Below are 19,645 nucleotides of genomic sequence, written 5' to 3' on the forward strand. Positions count from 1 at the left end.
TTTTTTTATTTTTAGATGATTTCATCAAACGGATTTCAGGGGTTTGGCCAGGGAGCTGTGTGGGTGGAAGAGACGGTTCAGGGTTCAACAGGAGCCAGCTGAACAGAGCAGGAGGACGGCGTGCAGTGGGAAAAAGTTTACATGATCGGGGGGGTGTAAAAGGTAAAGATCATTTCTCAGTGAGGGAGACAGGCAGACAGAATTGAGAGCAGACTTGATGTTGTGGAAAGTTACAGTCCGACTGAGTTCGCGTTCAGAAGCGGGAATGCCACTGTTTATTTTTGAAAGGTATTAATTTAATCCTTTGAGTGTAATGTTCACCACAACCACAGTGTACAGTATATGTCATGATGCTGGGAGCGGTTAGTGCTGTTAGTCTCAGGTAATGGGTCTGCATGGCACTATTTACAACCAGGTTCTCAAAGAGCTTCACAGTGGACGTTTTCCACAAGGAATTAAAAAAAAAAAAAAACTCATAAAAAAACCCATATTGGCCAATGTGGGAAAATTGCATGCTTTGATCCAATGCCACAAATGTTGGCTAATGTCTGAAACCCTGCCTAACTCAGTTCCCCGGGCAAAGTCAGCATATGCAGTGTCTGGAGCTTACCTACCTACACAGTTCCACAACTGGATGCATCACTAGGGAACAAGCTGAGAAACGACCTCTCTCTCTCTTTCTCTGATCAACATTCTGCGCCTGAATGACTAGGGGGAGATCAATCCCGAAATAAGGAAGAGAGAGCAGGGATGAGACGGGTCTATGAACAATAGAATTAGACAATCCAAACTGGGGGGGGGGGGGGGGGAGAGAGAGAAAAAAAATTCAAGCATATAAATCTCTTAAAATTACATTAAGCAAAGGACACAGGGTCAGAGACGTAGGAAAGATTAGGTAGTGAGTTACGTACAAATGAAAACTTCGGAAATCTAATTTAAGTCTGAGCCTGAATCAAAACCGGATTGAATTAGGAAATCCACCTCAACCCCCCCCACACCCATGCCCCCCACCAGAAATGCCCTGACAGATTTATTTATCTGACTTTCATCTCGGATCTCTCCACAAAAATGACCCACATCCTCCCATTATGCTGTTTGGACAGGTGAAGAAAGGCAAGCTGAATGGGGCTGGACCCCCCCCCCCAGACTACAGTACCTCAAAACTCCCGTCCAGGACCCCCCAGACCCACCGCCATGCTAATGACCTCACAGGGGAGCCCCCCCCTCAGGCTGAACCCCCCCCCCCCCCCTTTTGTTTAAACACCTGGGGTTCTGCGGTCGCTCTACATCAAAGCAGGAGGCCCTGCCTTGTGTCTTCTCTCTCTGCGCTGCGATGGAACGGGGCGAGCGGAAAACGGGCTCATTTTCGGAGCGACGGCCCTGTTACCCGTCCCCGGTTCGGAGCGTCCCGGCGGACCGCGTGCGCAGCCCGGCTCGCTTACGCATCTTCGGCTCACTGGCTACGCTGGCGGGCGCGTTTTACGGGTTTTTTTGCGTTGGCGTTCCGTTGACAGCAACGGGGCCCCAGTGTTAGACTGCTGCCAGTGTCTGTGCCAGTTAGAAACAGTTAGAGGCTTGTATGGAAAAATCTTTTTTTTTTTTCTTTTTTAAGAAAAGGCCATAAAAGTGAATCATAGACCCGGGAGAATATTGCATCAGTGCTTAAACAATATTGCCCAGACCTTCTACTGGGCCTTCAAACAGTTCATATAATTTAGCTATGGGTTCAGAGCATGGCATTAACGAGACAGTCGTTCTTCTTTCGAGTTGAGATCATGCACTTTAAAGCTTGATTTAGAGCGTGGTTTGCAGGTTCTACGCACTTTAGTCAATTTGAACTAAACATGGGCTCACGTAATTTCTTCCAAGATAAGTATAACAGCACAGGGACACCACCCAGCTGAATGATTCAAAGCACAGAAGATATGCAGATTAATTTTCCAGTTTTGGAAAGGCAGCCGAGTCTGGTACTAAGCTGTTAAACTGACACTGAACCAGGGATGGATCACTGAGCCTAGACACTGGTTCTGGTGCAGTGATACACTCAAACACCTGCAAATACCTGTGTAAAATCCCAAATCCAAACTGTGGCTGTGCTCATGCACGTGGAAGGCTTGTGCTGATCTATGCAGACATTTTGAAGGAAAGCGCACGCGTGAGTGGAACATGTCTTGTCTTAGCGAAGCATTAGATGGGCTTACAAATACGACTGGACGCTACCAATGGCTTGAAACGATAAAAAAAAAAAAAATTGGCTATTATCTCTAACCTCACCCAACAGTCCCTCTTTGAAATACTAATACGTGTGGTTCATTCATAGGAAGGGTTCCCAAACTTTACAGTCTCCTGACTAATGCCTTTCCTGTGACCCACTCCTCATCAATAAATATGTAGCCAAATAAATCTTCACATATGAAATACACTCTCGTATATTTTTAAATGAGTCATGTTCATATTAGATGGTGGTCCAGTTGTAGTTTCACATAAAATCCAAGACATAGGCTAATAGATTAGATAGTAATTATTATAAGAGGAACACATCATTCTGGTTGAAATATTAAAAACCACATGTGAAGGCATGCTAAATGAATTCCACTCCTGGTCATTCTTGGTTCACTCCCTTGCTTTGAAAACAATATTTTTTTCCCCCTTACAGATCTGGAAGTGTCAAAAATCACTGGGGAGAGATCTATTCCTTTGTTGAACATCTGGCAGAGAAATTTATAAGGTAAGACAAAAGTTTTATGCATGGTCATTTTTTAAAATGAGTCAGTTTCATAGTTTGATATTACCATTAACATGTGCAAATGATTTACACACACACACACACACACCTTTTTCTGATGGCTCTATCTGGTCATACTCCTACTCATCACAGCCTATTCCAGATTATCTCCGTTTTCAGTTTTCAATAATTGCCTATTATTAAAAAAGGCCATCATAATGCAAGTACACTATTCAGACTAACAAAGGAACTGTTATTCTTAAAGGGCCTAATGTTGCTGGCACAGCAGTGTAGTGTAAATGTTGTTCAGCTGATCTTGAGGCTGTTAGTTGAAACCCCAGGCTGCCCACTGCCATGGTGCCCTTGAGAAACGCATGTCCTTCCTTAGCCTGCATTGCTCCAGTAAAACAGCCGGTATGTAGAGAGAAGCTGTGTAAGTCACTCTGGATAAGAGCAGGTGATTAAAGGCTGAACCGTGATTGGGTAAACTGCAGTGAAAGGGTCAGATGCCACAGTAATCTATAGTGATGTCTGCTTGCAGCCCAATGCTCCGGATGTCCTTCATCGTCTTCTCATCTCGAGGAACCACCATCATGAAGCTGACGGAGAACAGGTAGATATTCCTGTGTCCTGCTGGAGTCTTATTGCTTCCGCTATCAATGAGACATTTCCTCGATTGTTTTACTGGCACTTAACACATTTTTCTGGAGTGGCTGGGTGTTAAGGAACTGTCCCAGTGCATGGATGGATCACTATGGTCTGGTACGGATGCCAGTGCAGATTCTCTTGCAGTATAGCGTATGGGGTAAAATAGTCACAGTCTCTCCTGTAGTATTGTGTGGACTATACTGTGTAAGAGAGTTACTGGCTCTCCTGTAGTACTGTGTGGTCTGCAGGGTATAAAATAGACATTGGCTCTCCTGTAGTACTGTGTAGAGTGTAGAATGGTTGTTACTGGCCTGTGGGCGAGGGCATTATGGGAAGGCAGACACTCAAGCTGCCACTGATTGGATGGGCATGCAGGTGGGACAATAGTGACTGGAAAATGGTTTAAAAAGTAAATCACTCACTATTACCATCATGGTTTTTAGGGATGAAATAAGGAAAGGACTGAATTCTTTGTATAATGAGAAACCAGGGGGCGACACCTTTATGCACCTGGGGCTTGAAAAGGTAGGACACTGTTAAACACTCTCACCCATCATATCATTCTTTCATTTTTCCAAGACTGTTCATTTTAATCTATCCCATATTTTCGCTTTGCGATTGCAGGCAAATGAGCAAATATTCTACGAGAACTACGGTAAGTGTCCCATGAGACCGCGCTGTATTTGTCCCTGTGCCACGCCCTGCTCAGGAAACGCTAAGATTGCTTCGTCCTCTGATTTCTTCCTTAAAGGGACGGCGAGCGTCATCATCGCGCTGACAGACGGCGAGCTGAACCCGCAGCAGTTTGAGACGGCGCAAATGGAGGCGAGTAGCATGCTCGTGATTGGCTGACGCGACGCGCTCGCGATTGGCCGTCGCCATACGTTTCGCGCCTTCCGGCGGCCGTTTGATTGGACGCGACCGAAACGACGGGACTCATCGCTCGTTTGTGTTCCCGCTACAGGCGGAGAGAGCCAGGTCCCTGGGCGCCATCGTGTACTGTGTTGGAGTCAAAGACTTCAACGAGACGCAGGTAAATGGATGGTAAATGGTAAATGGACTGCATTTATATAGCGCTTTTATCCAAAGTGCTTTACAATTGATGCCTCTCATTCGCCAGAGCAGTTAGGGGTTAGGGGTTAGGTGTCTTGCTCAAGGACACTTCGACACGCCCAGGGCGGGGTTTGAACCGGCAACCCGCCGACTGCCAGACAATCGGTCTTACCTCCTGTAATTGTATAGTGCTTTCTATTGCCTAATGCAAATACAAACGGTCTGACTGAATCTACTGCCGTCATGGTTGCATGTGTGTGGGGAGGGGGGCATCTTTACCTAAATTCAATATAAAACCAATGCAAATTCAATATAAAAACTATAAAAGCCTTTGCTTGAATGCTTGGGCTCCGATGAGGCAGAGCTTGACTAGAAGAGGTGTTTTTGAAAGCAGGCGTTCTGCTCTGAATAACGGACTGTGTGTTCTCCGGTAGCTGGCCACCATTGCCGACACCATCGAGCACGTGTTCCCCGTCATGGGGGGCTTCCAGGCGCTGAGGGGGATGATCGACTCCGTAAGTTACTCGGGCCGCCCGACGCTCGATCTGACCTCTGACCTCCGTTTCTAAACGTAACCCTCCCGTATGCTGCCATTTCAGATCATAAAGAAGTCCTGCATCGAGATATTAGCTGCTGAACCGTCGAGTGTCTGCGCAGGAGGTAAGGACTCGGGGGACCTAACGGCAACATAAACGAGCTTTCACGAGAGGGCTTTCTTTACGTGAACATCTGATCAGCTATTTTGCCAATAACTCCATAAAATATCAGCAAGTATGGTGGAGCTGGTTGGAGTTACGCAGCTGGACATGCAGCAAAGTCAGCGGTCTCTCACCAGACCGTGTCTCAGCTCGGCTCCAATTTCCCAGAGAGCCGTGCTGATGCGGTTTGGGGGTTTATGATTGGGTGGCCTCATGATGATGATGATGATGCACAGGGCGGGGCAGGCAAGGAGCTCCGCGACTCTGTGCCGGGGAGATAATCCCATAAAGTGCATGGGGGGGGGGGGGGGCTGACTAATAAGGTCATGTCAAGCTTCATTAGTCTCCCCCCACCCTGCACACCAGCGCTTCCTGCACCAGGCCCGCCCGGCCGGCCAATTAAGACACCGCGGCCAACTTCCTCCCGGTCAAACAAAGGCCCTGAGCCGGACGGAGCGAATTTCAGTACGAGGGCGAGATCGCCTTTTCAAACAGATACGATGTGGCAGACCAGGCCAGAGAGATCCAGCCAGGCAAGGAGAGATCACCGCCAATTTTCACTGCCCTGCCTGGACAATAAGTTTTATGTCGCCTCATGTGATGTCACGATGTGACCAATGTCTGGATCCTCTGGAGCCAGACGCCAGGCTGACTGACTGATGACATATGATAAGAGTGCCTCATTCTAATTTTTAGTCACTGAACAAAACAATATGCAATATATACAGTATGTAAAATTTTTTTATTTTTTTTAATTTTTTTTTTAAAATCGCATACATATATATAAATGCATACATACACACGTGTGTATATATAAATAAATAATTGGGACCCTAATGATGACAGAATGCTGTAGTTGCTATTTAAGCACTATATGTGCTAAACTGCACATCTTTGATTCATGCATTTCCCAGATGTACTAAACCCTCTGATTTCACTTAATTTTTTTTTTCTGGTTGTTTCTTTCACCATACTAAAAACCCCTCAAATCTCGTCTCCACATAATTAAAACCATGACTCAGGTCTGTGTAAAATGATTCTCCTAATTTAATCTGCATGTACCATTACCACCATAATAAACATATTACATGGTTATTAATTGGATTAATTTCTGGTATAATGCGTTCTGTGGTAATTAAATAAAGCAGACAGAAAAGGTGCTTAGGAGATTTAAGTTTGTGTATTTGAGAGAGATATTAACTCCTAACAGACCACGTTTCCAGGAGTCTCTGTATCTCCCCGAATGCATCGCTAAGCTAGCTCCTGTCTGCGTACCGGATCTCCCCGATCACAGCGCTAAGCTAGCTCCTGTCTCAGTGCCGTATCTCCATGGTCACAGCGCTAAGCTAGCTCCTGTCTCGGTCCCGTATCTCCCCGATCACAGCGCTAAGCTAGCTCCTGTCTGCGTGCAGTATCTCCATAGTCACAGCGCTAAGCTAGCTCCTGTCTGCGTGCAGTATCTCCATAGTCACAGCGCTAAGCTAGCTCCTGTCTGCGTGCAGTATCTCCATAGTCACAGCGCTAAGCTAGCTCCTGTCTGCGTGCCGTATCTCCATAGTCACAGCGCTAAGCTAGCTCCTGTCTCAGTCCCGTATCTCCCCGATCACAGCGCTAAGCTAGCTCCTGTCTGCGTGCAGTATCTCCATAGTCACAGCGCTAAGCTAGCTCCTGTCTCAGTGCCGTATCTCCATGGTCACAGCGCTAAGCTAGCTCCTGTCTCAGTGCCGTATCTCCATAGTCACAGCGCTAAGCTAGCTCCTGTCTCAGTCCCGTATCTCCCCGATCACAGCGCTAAGCTAGCTCCTGTCTGCGTGCAGTATCTCCATAGTCACAGCGCTAAGCTAGCTCCTGTCTGCGTGCTCTAGCTCCACGATCAGGACGCTAAGCTAGCTCCTGTCTGCGTGCTCTATCTCCACGATCACGCTGATGTGAAGTGACCAGGCTGAGTGGCCAGTGAACGGGCCATCGGTGCGGGGGCTGGAGGTGGCCGCTACGCTAAGCTACGCGTCCTGACAGCATCATTGCCCTGATTACGTTCACGGCCCTTTGCCTCCGCCACTGACAGGCCGCCCTGACAGCTCGTCAAACGCTCAGGTGTGGATGGGAAGGGTCAGCTCCTCGCCAGGCCAGGCCTCACCAGCTCCTGCCAGTCATCTCCCAGCTCCGCCCACAACTGACCCCCACCCCCCCGGTGCCACCCTATCACAGCCTGCCACACCCTGTCTGACAGAACCACCCCCAGAAAAGGGAACGGGGTCCAGACAGGGATCCCAAATTAAAGGCAATCACCCACATCAACATGAGCCAGTGAAGGGGCTGGCCCACTAGTGAGTCAGCCATTTGCAGCCTCTGACAGGTTAACTGATGAAAGGGGAGGAGCCAGATGTGACATGAGTGATCCTGACAGGCTGAGAGCTGATGACATCATCAGACACTCTACTACCATGTACAGGAGAGGACCAGGACCTCTGCCAGACAATTACCTCATAATACATTACCACCTAACATACTGCATAATACATATGCTAATATGCTAATCCCAATGCGTTTCTGTCTAATATTGCACCTAGAAACAGTACATGGCCAAAGGAAAAAATAAAATATTTTCACATAATGTGGGATGTGCAATATGTTAATCTTTCCACCATTTACTACATACATTATACACGTGCACATACACAGAAAGGTCTCGTATCTAGCCTACATCTAATTACATGATAAAAATGTCAATTAATTTTCTTACTTAACATTGTAAATTTACTTTAACAATGTCGCTGTATATAAATGGTAATATCACAGTAGAGTAGAGATTGTTTTTCAATGAATTTTTCTCCATTTAAAGAATATTAATGTACGGTATAAATGTGTATTTGTATGAAAGCCATGTCTGCTGAGAGGGATATTCACAGCGTATCAGACTCTCGCTGCGTGTTATGACAGCATTTCCATGACCTTTGTGAAGAGTGAGGATTTCCTGATGGCACACTGAGCACATGATGTTTTCCTCTTTCACACCCAGTGGTCTTCACGGTGTGCTTCTGAAATGCTAAAAGGTGTGGTGGACTGCTCGCCCTTTATAAAGCACAGCAAAGCTAACAAAGCTAGCTGCGCTCGCAGACTCAGAATCCCCCCCCCCTTCCCCCCCCCGGACACGGCCTCCCTTTGGTGGGCCAGTCCCCACCCCCCCTACCCTGCCCCCTACCCAGGCTCTCAGTCAGTCATATTTTTAAAGCCAACAAATCTTTTTCTTTTTTTTTTGTAATATCTCTAACATATGCTAGTTAGCGGCCGTCAGTGAGAAGAGGGCAGCCTGAGGGGGATCACAAAGGTCAAAGGTCACGTTTCCCCGCTCTCATAACGTCCTCTAGCTACAGTTGCTGGGAGATATTTGTGAACAGCATCACTTTTATTATTAGCACCAATGGACCGTGGACAGTCACCCTCGCCCTTAAACCCCCCCCCCCTCCAACCCCCCTCCCCCCCTTGCTGAATTGAGTCCACATGAAAGGTTAGGGATGGAGGGAACATAAAACAGGGCAGAGGGGCCAGCCTCCCGGCGGCTGTGCACTTCATGATTTCACAGCGCATGGCATTTTGCGAAAGGTCCGCGTGAGACACGGATCTGCGGAGGAAGTGCGAAGAGTTCCACGCGAGCGACACGAGGCGCTTCCCCTTTCGCGTCGCCGCGTGCTTACGAACGCCCCCGACCGGACCAGGCACCCCCCTTTCGCACCGCCGCGTGCTTACGAACGCCCCGACCGGACCAGACACCCCCCTTTTGCATCGCCGCGTGCTTACGAACGCCCCGACCGGACCAGGCACCCCCCTTTCGCTTCGCCGCGTGGTTACGACCGCCCCGACCGGAGCAGGCACCCCCCTTTCGCATCGCCGCGTGCTTAGGAACGCCCCGACCGGAGCAGGCACCCCCCTTTCGCATCGCCGCGTGCTTAGGAACGCCCCGACCGGAGCAGGCACCCCCCTTTCGCATCGCTGCGTGCTTACGAACGCCCCGACCGGACCAGGCACCCCCCTTTCGCCCGAGCAATTTTCACAACCAGATATTTTCAAAATGTTCCATTTCTACTGCTGCTAGCATAAGATAATGTGCTTAATGTGTGCGTATCATTTCATTTTGTAAAATGAACAATAAACGGTTGCAAATCCTTGCATTTTGTCGGTACCAAAAATGCTAAGAATTGTATTAGTAAGGGTTTCGGTAGCCTAACTGGTAGGAACGGTGTGTAATACAACTGAAATCTGGAACGATGCTGAAAATCTCATCTCATGATGAAGACTCATCATGATCAAATGCATTATTAATGTTAATATTAACCTAGGGCTTAAAATAGTTTTTTTTATTATTTCAGAGTCATTTCAAGTGGTGGTGAGAGGGAACGGGTTTTTACACGCCAGAAATATCGACCAGGTCTTGTGCAGTTTCAAAGTCAACGACACCATCACCATAAGTGAGTAGTGTTATACTTCTGTTCTGTAATGATGTGTGCATGCATATAGACGCACACATCATGGGGTGTCACATTAATGCAAAAACCCTACTTTAGATGCTGTATAATTCCAGTAAGGAAGATGGAGTAAACTAAAGATAATGATGAAAATGTTCTAAAGAACGTTCTCTCATTTCGCAGACGAGAAACCTGCGGACATTGAAGACACCTATCTGCTATGCCCTGCGCCAGTCATAGACGAAGTCGGGAAGTAAGTGTTTTCGATTCATAAATTAACGCATTCACGCATTTTGTTTACCGGACTAATGCATCTCACGTTAACACTTCTCAGCGACAAACCAAGGCACAGATATCCTTGATAAATTAGGGCCAATGTCATTTCTGAGTCTTCTTATCAATCAGAGGATGTTCTCGCTGATGCAGTGAGACACTCTCCCGGCGTCTGAAGGAGGTCTGAGAGAAGCCTTTAATTAGACGATAGTCGAGGAGGGGCCGACAGCATCTCGACTCGTGTGAGGAGCTCTCCGTAGGTAGGGCCCAGGGACACGGGGCCCCAGGGCCGTGCTGTAGATCTGTTCTGACGGGGGGGCCCCTCCCTCAAGCATGGGGCCAAAAGGCCAAACCCCCCCCCCATTAGGAAGCAGACACCCCAGAGCCACCCTCCAGAGAGTCTTCAGGTCCTTAAACTTTTTTTCTCTCTCTGAAACCGGCAGAATCCCCCCCTAACAGCCTCCGAGCCTCACACACCGAGCCCAGACACCTAGAGGAGCTCATTCGTCTTGTTCTTGTCAGAAAGATTTTTGTAGGGACTTTAGAGATCTCTCCCCCCCCCCCCATCAATGGAACAATCAAAATATTTCACATGAACTGGCAGGTCTCTCTGACGGGGGTTCGGGTGCATGAATGCAAGCTATCTGCTGCATTTCATTTTATTGCTCGGTGTGATTGTTGGTCTCTCACAGAAAGAACAGCCTGTGGCTACCTTCGGGTTTAAAAACTCCTTGCTTTTCTTATCACTGTAAAGTTTTTTTCAGATATGGTCTGTGTACAGAATGGGCCCTGTTGTGTTTTTGGATTTCCTCTACCTCACATTAAAGGGGTAATGATTCTCACAGTAAACTATCGTATTGTTTCAGCTTTAAGGCCAGGGGTAAACATTCATGCCTTAACTCCCAAACATTCTCTTTAGTGAAGAGTCTGGTAATTATGATCGATTTTGGCCAGTGGATCCCTGGTGTAGTGGATCTCAGCATCTCAGGGAATTGTAAAGTAATATCAAGCTAAACGCATAAAAGTATTACAATAATAGTGAGGTGAACAACTGAACTTTCAGCAGGCAGGGTTTCTCTTGGTTAGGCATTTCTTCTGTAGTATCAGTGAGAGGAGGGAGGGGTCTGAAGGCAGAAGCTCTGACAGTCCCGTCTGCCGTCACACAAACGCAACGTGACTCGAGACGCTTCCAGAAGAAGCGCCAGGAAAAAAAAAACAAGAACGCAGCCAGTCGCTGATTGATGGCAAACCAGATCGCTCTGTCACCGCACCTCCCAACTCCCAACACGCTTTCACCCCCCCCCCCCCCCCCCCCCCCCCCATCCTCCACCCCCGGCATGATTTCTACACAACCTCCACCAGTCACTGCAAAGCATGATGGGATGGAGGAGGGCAGAAGGCTGAGGGTGGCCGATGTCCGTCAGGGAAGTCCCTCACAGCGAGCTGTCGGTCAGGGTAGTCCCTCATAGCGACCTGGTGACAGCTTCCCCTCCGTCAGTCCCCCAACAAGAAGAGAGCCACATCTGGCTCCCCGCCCCCCTCCCCCCCTCCAAAAAAGAAAAACTGCTTTCAATACCCACTTCCATGAAGTGGCCTAAGACCAAAACTGACCATTTCATCCGGCAAACATCCCATGCTCTTTAACCCCATACTGCCAGGTTTCGCCCCATCATTGAGCACCTTGCCGATACTTTGCCCATACTATGCAAAATGAAAACTTATGTAGTGTGCTTAGCTGGACATTCCACTCCACCCCACATGACACTGCTACTGTACGCTAAAGTTTATAACTTCCTGAATCAATCTGAATATTCACCCATCTAAAAAGGGCTACAGTTGTAATTCACGTCCTATCTGCTTGTGTTCAGGGTGGTCTACCTACAAGTGAGCATGAATGAAGGACTATCGTTCATCACAAGCTCTGTACACATCACCACCACCGAATGTGTAAGTACTGGAGTACACACTACTACCATAGAACGTGTGAATACTGGTGTACACATTACTACCATAGAATGTGCGAGTACTGGTGTGCACATTTCTACCATAGAATGCATGAGTACTGTTTACCATCTGCTGCAGAGGCAATCAACTCATCTGGCAAGTTTTATAGAATCATTGCCAGTCATTTGCAAAGTTTATATTGATGTGCCGGCCCCTTTCCTCATTCTGTCTCTGCCTTTTGGGTTTGTTGAAATGCCGTGCCAAAAAAAAAAAAAAGAAAAAAAAAAAGACTCCGTCTCTCTGGTTTTCTGACGACTCTTTATTCCACTCTTCCTCCCCAGCCTCCTCTTCTCTAGGGTCTCCTCTGCCCTTCCTTTCATCAGAGGGGCCCTCCTCTCTGCTGTGAGTCTCCTCCTGTCCTGTCCAAAGCCAAACCAAGGGGCTGCCCAAGGGGTTCCCCCCCCCCTCCAAAAACCCTGGCTTTCCCTTTATTTCGTAACTGCTCTCCTCATAAGGAACTGCCACATCTTTCGCAGAATATTTTTAAAAAAAACATCAGAACAGATTTTAATTTTTATTCTTACTTTTTTCCTGACTTTATTCCTACCAACTTTTCCTACTTTTGACTTTATGCCCACTTTCCAAAAGCATTGCTCTGATCCTCATGTGTCGACTCGTAAGTGTCTCCTGGGATTACATTCATGCCAATATTCCCTTTGGTTTGTGTGTGTGTGTGTGTGTGTGTGTGTCCCCTCTGCCACGCAGTTTGATGGTACAATCCTCCTGATCACCCTGCTGATCCTCCTGCTGTTGTTGGCCCTTGCGCTGATGTGGTGGTTTTGGCCGCTGTGCTGCACCGTGGTGAGTTCATCACGCTCGCGAAGATCAACCCCCTATTTCCACATCAGCCGCCTCACTGCAGTGAGGTCATACAGGAACTCAGTTCTGAAAGACTGCCGTGCCCTTATTCAGTCACAAAACAACACTATTCTTTCATCATCACTTCATCATTCACCCCCTAACGTTCAGCATTACGAGCCAGACGCAAAGGCAGAGTTCTGCCTCATCACACGAGTCACCCTTACGCTATTTGGAATGGTATGTTCCGCATGCCATATTTCCGAACTGCACAGCTCTTGTTTTCCCCAAATCCTCTCATTTTGAGCCCTTTTTTCCTGCATTTTATTTTGTAGGTGATCAAAGAACCCCCACCGCCTCCTCCCCCAGAGCCGGTAAGTGCCCCCTCCCCCTTTCTGTGATGTCATCTGGACTCAGTTACAGGCCTCAAAGTGACAACTACAGCAGCATCCGGACCGGTCTCAGTATCCACCCCAGATATCTATCAGGGCATGACCCAGGCCAATTCACAGAATAAATATGAATCTTATCCTCCCAACTAAGGTTGTGGAAGGAATCACCAGGTCACATATATAGTCTTATTTGCATGTCCAAAGTCTTTAAGGAGGCTTGACTTTATTACTATTCAAATGTCCCAGAACGATAAAGTCCAAATATATAGCCTTAAATGCATTCATCACTACACAAATTCTTGCATTGAAAGGGCTGAATATGTAGAAGGCCTGTCTCATAATGGGCCTCTTGTGTTAGCTTTGTTCATGGGGGTTAAAGGCGACCAGCCATCACAGCCGACTTCACATAAAGGAGCTTTGTGGCGTTTGTTCCCTTGGATTGTACATCTGCGTTTGGAAATAGTGGCCTCACTCACCAGCCTGAGTTTCTGGGAGACTCGAGGCTTTTCTTCAATGCATTTGAAGTCCCACCCCATTCTTACCCTCTCAATAGCAGCAAATAGCATTATGGCCAAACTTGTCAATGGCGCCCCTCAATTGCTTGTGTGCTTTTTGTAGCCAGTTGTATTTGAGCCATCATGGTGTCCATTCTGCATTGTTTCGCTTTGTTTCGCTATGGTTCTCCCACCTGGAGCCCTTAAAAACAAACTATGCTTTGTCCAGGACCAGGACTGATTGTACCGTTATCGGTAATCTGATATAGTTTTCGTACCAGATTAGCCAAAAGAAGTTCAGACAGCAGCGCTTAAGCATGCGCTAGGTTAGGTACCAGCACTGATCCTAGCCAACAGTGAGGCTAGCAGCCTTCCAGACAATGTGTGTTGATTGGCTGCTTGATTGATTGATTGTCTGTCCTTGGTCAGGAGTCTGACGACGAGGATGGGATGCCAAAAAAGAAGTGGCCGACCGTGGATGCATCGTACTACGGGGGCCGAGGCGTTGGGGGCATTAAAAGGATGGAGGTAATGTACAACGTAGAGCTTTTGGAGGGTCATGTGGTGAACGGCTCCTCGAAGTCTCCTCTGAGGCCTCCTCGGTCCACCCACTGCTCACGGAGGGGTGGAGCCTAGACTCATTCTGAGGTCATGTGACCTTTCAGGTGCGCTGGGGTGGGAAGGGCTCCACAGAAGAGGGGGCGAAGCTGGAGAAGCCCAAGAACGCGGTGGTGAAGATGCCGGAGCAGGAATTTGAGCCTTACGAGCCCAAACCCAGGAAGCACGGCTGCCGGAGGAGAACCACTGAGAGGAGGTGGTACACGCCCATCCAGGTAAACAGCACAGCCAACTACGCCCATCCAGGTAAACAGCACAGCCAACTACACCCATCCAGGTAAACAGCACAGCCAACTACGCCCATCCAGGTAAACAGCACAGCCAACTACACCCATCCAGGTAAACGGCACAGCCAACTACGCCCATCCAGGTAAACGGCACAGCCAACTACGCCCATCCAGGTAAACGGCACAGCCAACTACACCCATCCAGGTAAACGGCACAGCCAACTACACCCATCCAGGCAAACAGCACAGCCAACTACACCCATCCAGGTAAACGGCACAGCCAACTACACCCATCCAGGTAAACAGCACAGCCAACTACACCCATCCAGGTAAACAGCACAGCCAACTACGCCCATCCAGGTAAACAGCACAGTCAACTACACCAATCCAGGAAATGACACATAGCCTACTTACAGTCGATGGATCACATGGAGGCAAACAGCAATTTAAGATTACAGTGAAATTAATTCATCTTCTCCAATATGTTAATAAGCCATATATTATTATAAGTTTTTTTTAGGGAATCTAATGCCTTTTTTTAGGCTCATGCCCTTTCCCCTCCCCTACAGGGCAAGCTGGACGCTCTTTGGGCTCTGTTTCGCCGTGGGTATGACCAGGTGTCCCTAATGAGGCCACAACCTGGGGATCAGGTGAGCAGCACCGCCACCAATCAAAGATCAGCAGCAAATGTCAATTCAGAGGTCATTCTGGGTGTACAGTTGGTCAGTGCCTTGCATTATTGGGACATTGCATTCCTGTTTTTTCTCTACAGTTGGGATTCAGCTGGCCACTTTTATCTCGCTAAATATAGAGTTGTAGTCACTAAACATACATATGTATCGCAAATAGTAAACTCAGATTGCATGGCTTTTGTAAGCCAAATGTAAACTGAGATTTCTCCAGGTTGTTTGTGTGGAAACATCCTTGGTATGTTTCCTTTTAAACATGCCTCTTTATAGTTCAAGGGAAACTGTAATAATCCACAGATGCCAAAGGTTTAATGTCTTTGGTTTGCTTCTACGATGTTGCTTTCAGTACAAACCTTCTTATTTGTGTAATGTCATTGCCCCTGGGTAATTTAAGGTTGCAGAGCCATTAAGATCCTCAAATTACCAGAGCAGTACAACATGAGGGTTTCCCAATGTAATTTTGCCTGATTTTTTGATAAATTGATAAATCAGGAAATACTGAACTTCTGACCCAAAGACGCAGCAGACTTGGGTGTGATAAGCACACGCATCCAGAACTCCTCAGCGCCTTCCCAGAATCCCTGGCCTCTCCTCCACTCCCGTCTCCTTCCCGCCGTCTGTACGTGCGTCCCGGCCCCGCCGGTCTGCCTGCCTGTGGCACAGACGCCTCTTTCTGCCGGGGAGCGGTATTTTATCGCCATGGCGATGCATCTGCCAGGCCCTGAATGGCGCCATTCATGAAGGGCTCGTGCTTGAATGGCTTACAGTATGTCCGCCACAGAGGAGCGGGCCACCACTTCATCTGGGCCACAGAGGGGGGGGGGGGGGGGGGTTGATTTAGCCCTTGCGCTCTGTGACTCTGAGGTGCTGCTCTGTGACTCTGCTCCACAATGGAGGTGCTGCTCTGTGACTCTGCCCCACAATGGAGGTGCTGCTCTGTGACTCTGCTCCACAATGGAGGTGCTGCTCTGAGACTCTGCTCCACAATGGAGGTGCTGCTCTGTGACTCTGCCCCACAATGGAGGTGCTGCTCTGAGACTCTGCTCCACAATGGAGGTGCTGCTCTGTGACTCTGCCCCACAATGGAGGTGCTGCTCTGTGACTCTGCCCCACAATGGAGGTGCTGCTCTGTGACTCTGCTCCGCACTGGAGGTGCTGCTCTGTGACTCTGCTCCGTACTGGAGGTGCTGCTCTGTGACTCTGCTCCACAATGGAGGTGCTGCTCTGAGACTCTGCTCCGTACTGGAGGTGCTGCTCTGTGACTCTGCTCCGCACTGGAGGTGCTGCTCTGAGACTTTGCTCCACAATGGAGGTGCTGCTCTGTGACTCTGCCCCACAATGGAGGTGCTGCTCTGTGACTCTGCTCCACAATGGAGGTGCTGCTCTGAGACTCTACTCCACAATGGAGGTGCTGCTCTGAGACTCTGCTCCGTACTGGAGGTGCTGCTCTGTGACTCTGCTCCGCACTGGAGGGGACGTTGTGAGGAAGAGGCCGAAGGGTTCACGTGCGCTTCGGTCTGCGAGTGGGTGGGATCGCCGTGGAAACAGCTGCGAGGCATCGTCCCCACAGCGATGTGAGGGGCCTCTGTGTGTGTCCCCCCCCCCCCCATGCCCACCTGCAGCACAATGTGCCCGGGTCCCGCTAGCGAGGGGGGGGTGGGGGGTTGCCACTGTAGCAGGGGGGCACAATGTCCCCGCTGTTTCCCTCAGGACCAGAGTGCCCCTGAGCCGGGTTTAAAAGGCCCCCACAGCTGTTCTGGAAAAGCAGCTCCGCTCCACCCTGGCGATTTGGGTGCTGTGTGGAACCAAAGTTCCCACAGCGCACTGGAAAGTCATCGTCCACAAAGTCCTGGCGAAACGTTTGATGGGATTTTCTCAGAATGCCGAACGGGAGGGCGATAAGAATTATAAAGTGTGATTTATAGCAAACCAAAATGAATCGCACTATATTTTGGTATAAATTGGAATAAATATCAGTAACGGGAGGAAGAGCATACTGCAGGAGTCCAGTTCAGGGGAGTTTTTCCCTTAAAAAGCTGTTCCAGGGCGGAGCACACAGAAGCAGTTTCACACGGTGCCTCAGCCAACTCTTTTCCCTTTTCCTTCCTGCCGTTTTCAGTTAAGTGCTCTAAGACTTAATGTGAAAAGAATCATTCACAGTTTACCTTCATTAAAAAAAAAAAAAAAAAATTAATAGCCTCGACAGGCCTCTGCTCTTCATAAAAACACACCCTCAACTCCTTTGGGGGTAGAAAATTGCTGATCCAAAAAAATGTAACATTTTTAAACGGGTAGCCTAGATGAATTAATCACAGGAGAGTAGGTGGCAAATCAAAAACACACTTAGTGTTCCCCTATAATGCCAAAACTATTTCCACTGGTGGTAGAAAGCTAACATCTAACATGACTGTGAAAGTTTGTCCAATGTAAAGCTTTAAATTAGCCTTGAAATGATTCTTTTCAAATATGGATTATTCTTAACCTCCATGACCATGCATGGTCATAGCTATTCTGCATACATACAGTAATAAAGCATATTTGGTTTAAAAATAATGAAATACATCCCTCCCAGAAAAGCTGAAACCACAGTCAGACTGTGCAACACGACTCACCCTACCCCCCCATGCTTTCAGCCTCCTCATGCAGCCTCTAGACTCTAGAGTCAGCTGAGGGCTGCACCTCACAGTCTGCAGTGTTTACACTGAGTGAGTGCAGTGTGGTCTGGGGCAGTGTAGTTTGGGGCAGTGTGCAGTGTGGTTTGGTGCAGTGTGCAGTGTGGGATAACGCCACAGGGCATAATTAACAATCAGACTGTTTTCTCATACTTATTATAGCCTATCACGCCAATCCTCCATTGTGGAAAATAACACTTTTCTGCCCCACGAGTGAACTTGAGTTTGTTTCACAATACAGCCAGTATTCTTATAATAAACACACACAAACGGTTTGGGAGAGGGACACGAGGCAACACAGCAGAGATGACCGGGCAGGTCAAGCTGCTTACCCACAATCCCACAGTAAAGGCATTGTGATGCGTCAGTGACAGGCTTGCTTTACGACACCGGCCATAACTGCTGGCCAAGAACATCCTCATCAAAGCTGCCTTTTGTCATTCTTTTGCACACTCTGTCTGTTTACAAGCACACAGAAACCACTCTGGAGTTTTTTACGCCACAAGGTCTGCCTGCTCCATGTGTTCTTTTTGACGACCCTCGTCTTGTTAAGGACAGAAGAAGGATCTCAAGATGTGTGTTTTCAGGGATGTGTTTCACTTTGGTTGGGTTTTCTCCACCTCCACTTCCTCCCAGTGACAAAATGGAATGCAGGAAAGACCCATTCTGGGTAACTGGAGGGACTTTCCTTTTGCATAATTTACAAGGCCAGATGAATGGATGAATGTTTTCCCCTGAATTGTTTTCATTGATTTCCTGGCTTTTTTTTGGATGGGGGGGGGGGGGGGGGGTTAGGGTCAGTGGGCGGGACGGAGAGCAGACACTTGGTGGTCTGATTTAATGCCTGATTTCGGGGGGGGGGGGGGGGCCATCCCACAGCGACATGAGGTGTTTTACAGCTGGGGGGGAGGGGGGGGGGGGGCGCATTTTATTGTGGCAAAACCATTGTGGTGGAGAAGAGGGTGCTGTGATTGATTAGGCAAAGGCAGGTTGGGAAGGGGCGGGGCTTGGGGGGGGGTGTGGGGGGGGGTTAGCCTGAGTTGTCTCGCTGGTCGTGTGCAGCGAAAAGAACAATTTGGCGAGCAGTACAACAACAGCCCGGCACAAGGGGGAACATATGGACCCAATGAGAGCAGAGCCCCATGAATACCATGCAGATGTGGGGGGAGGAGGTGGGGGGGGGGGAAGGAAAAACCCTTTCCATATGGTGCCCTAACCCCCCTGGATTGTCCCCAGCTGGCAGCAAGTCTCTGTGCTGGTCGATTGCCGAGGTCTAAAATTGGGGGTGGGCGCAGAAGAGAGGTGGCTTCTGGGTAATGAGATTGGCAGGCTGGGTGGTCGGTCCTGGTATTGACTGCAAAGGTAGTCGACGCTGCAGTTATAAGCAGTTACGAAAGGTTATGAATAGTTATGATCTTCATTCCCCCGCTCAAAGAAGATCGGACTAACTACGGACAAACTTAACCTGCTAGTTAAATAAAAATTCATTTACATGGCACATTTTACAGAGGATGTGTCACAACAGGCCTAACAGCAACAGGCCTCAACCGCCACAAACCAAGCCGAAAATGGATATCGTACACAAAGAAACCGTGGGAGGAAACAGAGTGGGCCCATCCTCCTCTGTCCAGTTTAGGGTGAAGTATCTATGACAGCATCTACAATAAAAAGGTCTAAACTTCCTTATGCTCCAAAGTAAAAGTATTTCACCATGTGACTTATCAATGTTTAAATAGCACCCCAGTATCTTAAGACTGGAGACACTATGGTTGTTCTGAAAATGGACAGTAACTGGCTTCCCAGCATCACCAGTCCTAATTCCCAGCATGCCTTTGGGCCTGGGTGGGGGTCCCCGTGTGTCAGTGCTGTGCGTTTCTGGGGCTCAGCAGAC

At 48.4% G+C, this 19,645-nt stretch overlaps 2 protein-coding genes across 3 annotated transcripts in view; one reads left to right on the plus strand and one right to left on the minus strand.

Moving 5' to 3' along the window:
* Positions 1-19,645, minus strand: part of prdm8 (PR domain containing 8) — a 38,384-nt gene that overhangs the window by 12,923 nt on the left and 5,816 nt on the right. The window lies entirely within an intron of this gene.
* The window catches only part of antxr1d (ANTXR cell adhesion molecule 1d), a 29,246-nt gene that overhangs the window by 5,846 nt on the left and 3,755 nt on the right, over positions 1-19,645 (plus strand). Inside the window, exons 2-17 of one of the 2 annotated variants that reach the window (XM_035399958.1) lie at positions 2,657-2,728; positions 3,267-3,338; positions 3,817-3,898; positions 3,998-4,028; positions 4,125-4,198; positions 4,338-4,406; positions 4,861-4,941; positions 5,026-5,086; positions 9,492-9,590; positions 9,771-9,840; positions 11,729-11,807; positions 12,570-12,665; positions 12,998-13,036; positions 13,978-14,076; positions 14,214-14,381; positions 14,963-15,043. In XM_035399958.1, coding sequence (XP_035255849.1) covers positions 2,657-2,728; positions 3,267-3,338; positions 3,817-3,898; positions 3,998-4,028; positions 4,125-4,198; positions 4,338-4,406; positions 4,861-4,941; positions 5,026-5,086; positions 9,492-9,590; positions 9,771-9,840; positions 11,729-11,807; positions 12,570-12,665; positions 12,998-13,036; positions 13,978-14,076; positions 14,214-14,381; positions 14,963-15,043 — 1,273 coding nt within the window. The other variant, XM_035399959.1, reaches the window with a different exon arrangement.

The sequence above is a fragment of the Anguilla anguilla genome, chromosome 18, assembly GCF_013347855.1.
Source record: "Anguilla anguilla isolate fAngAng1 chromosome 18, fAngAng1.pri, whole genome shotgun sequence".
Lineage (NCBI taxonomy): Eukaryota > Metazoa > Chordata > Actinopteri > Anguilliformes > Anguillidae > Anguilla > Anguilla anguilla.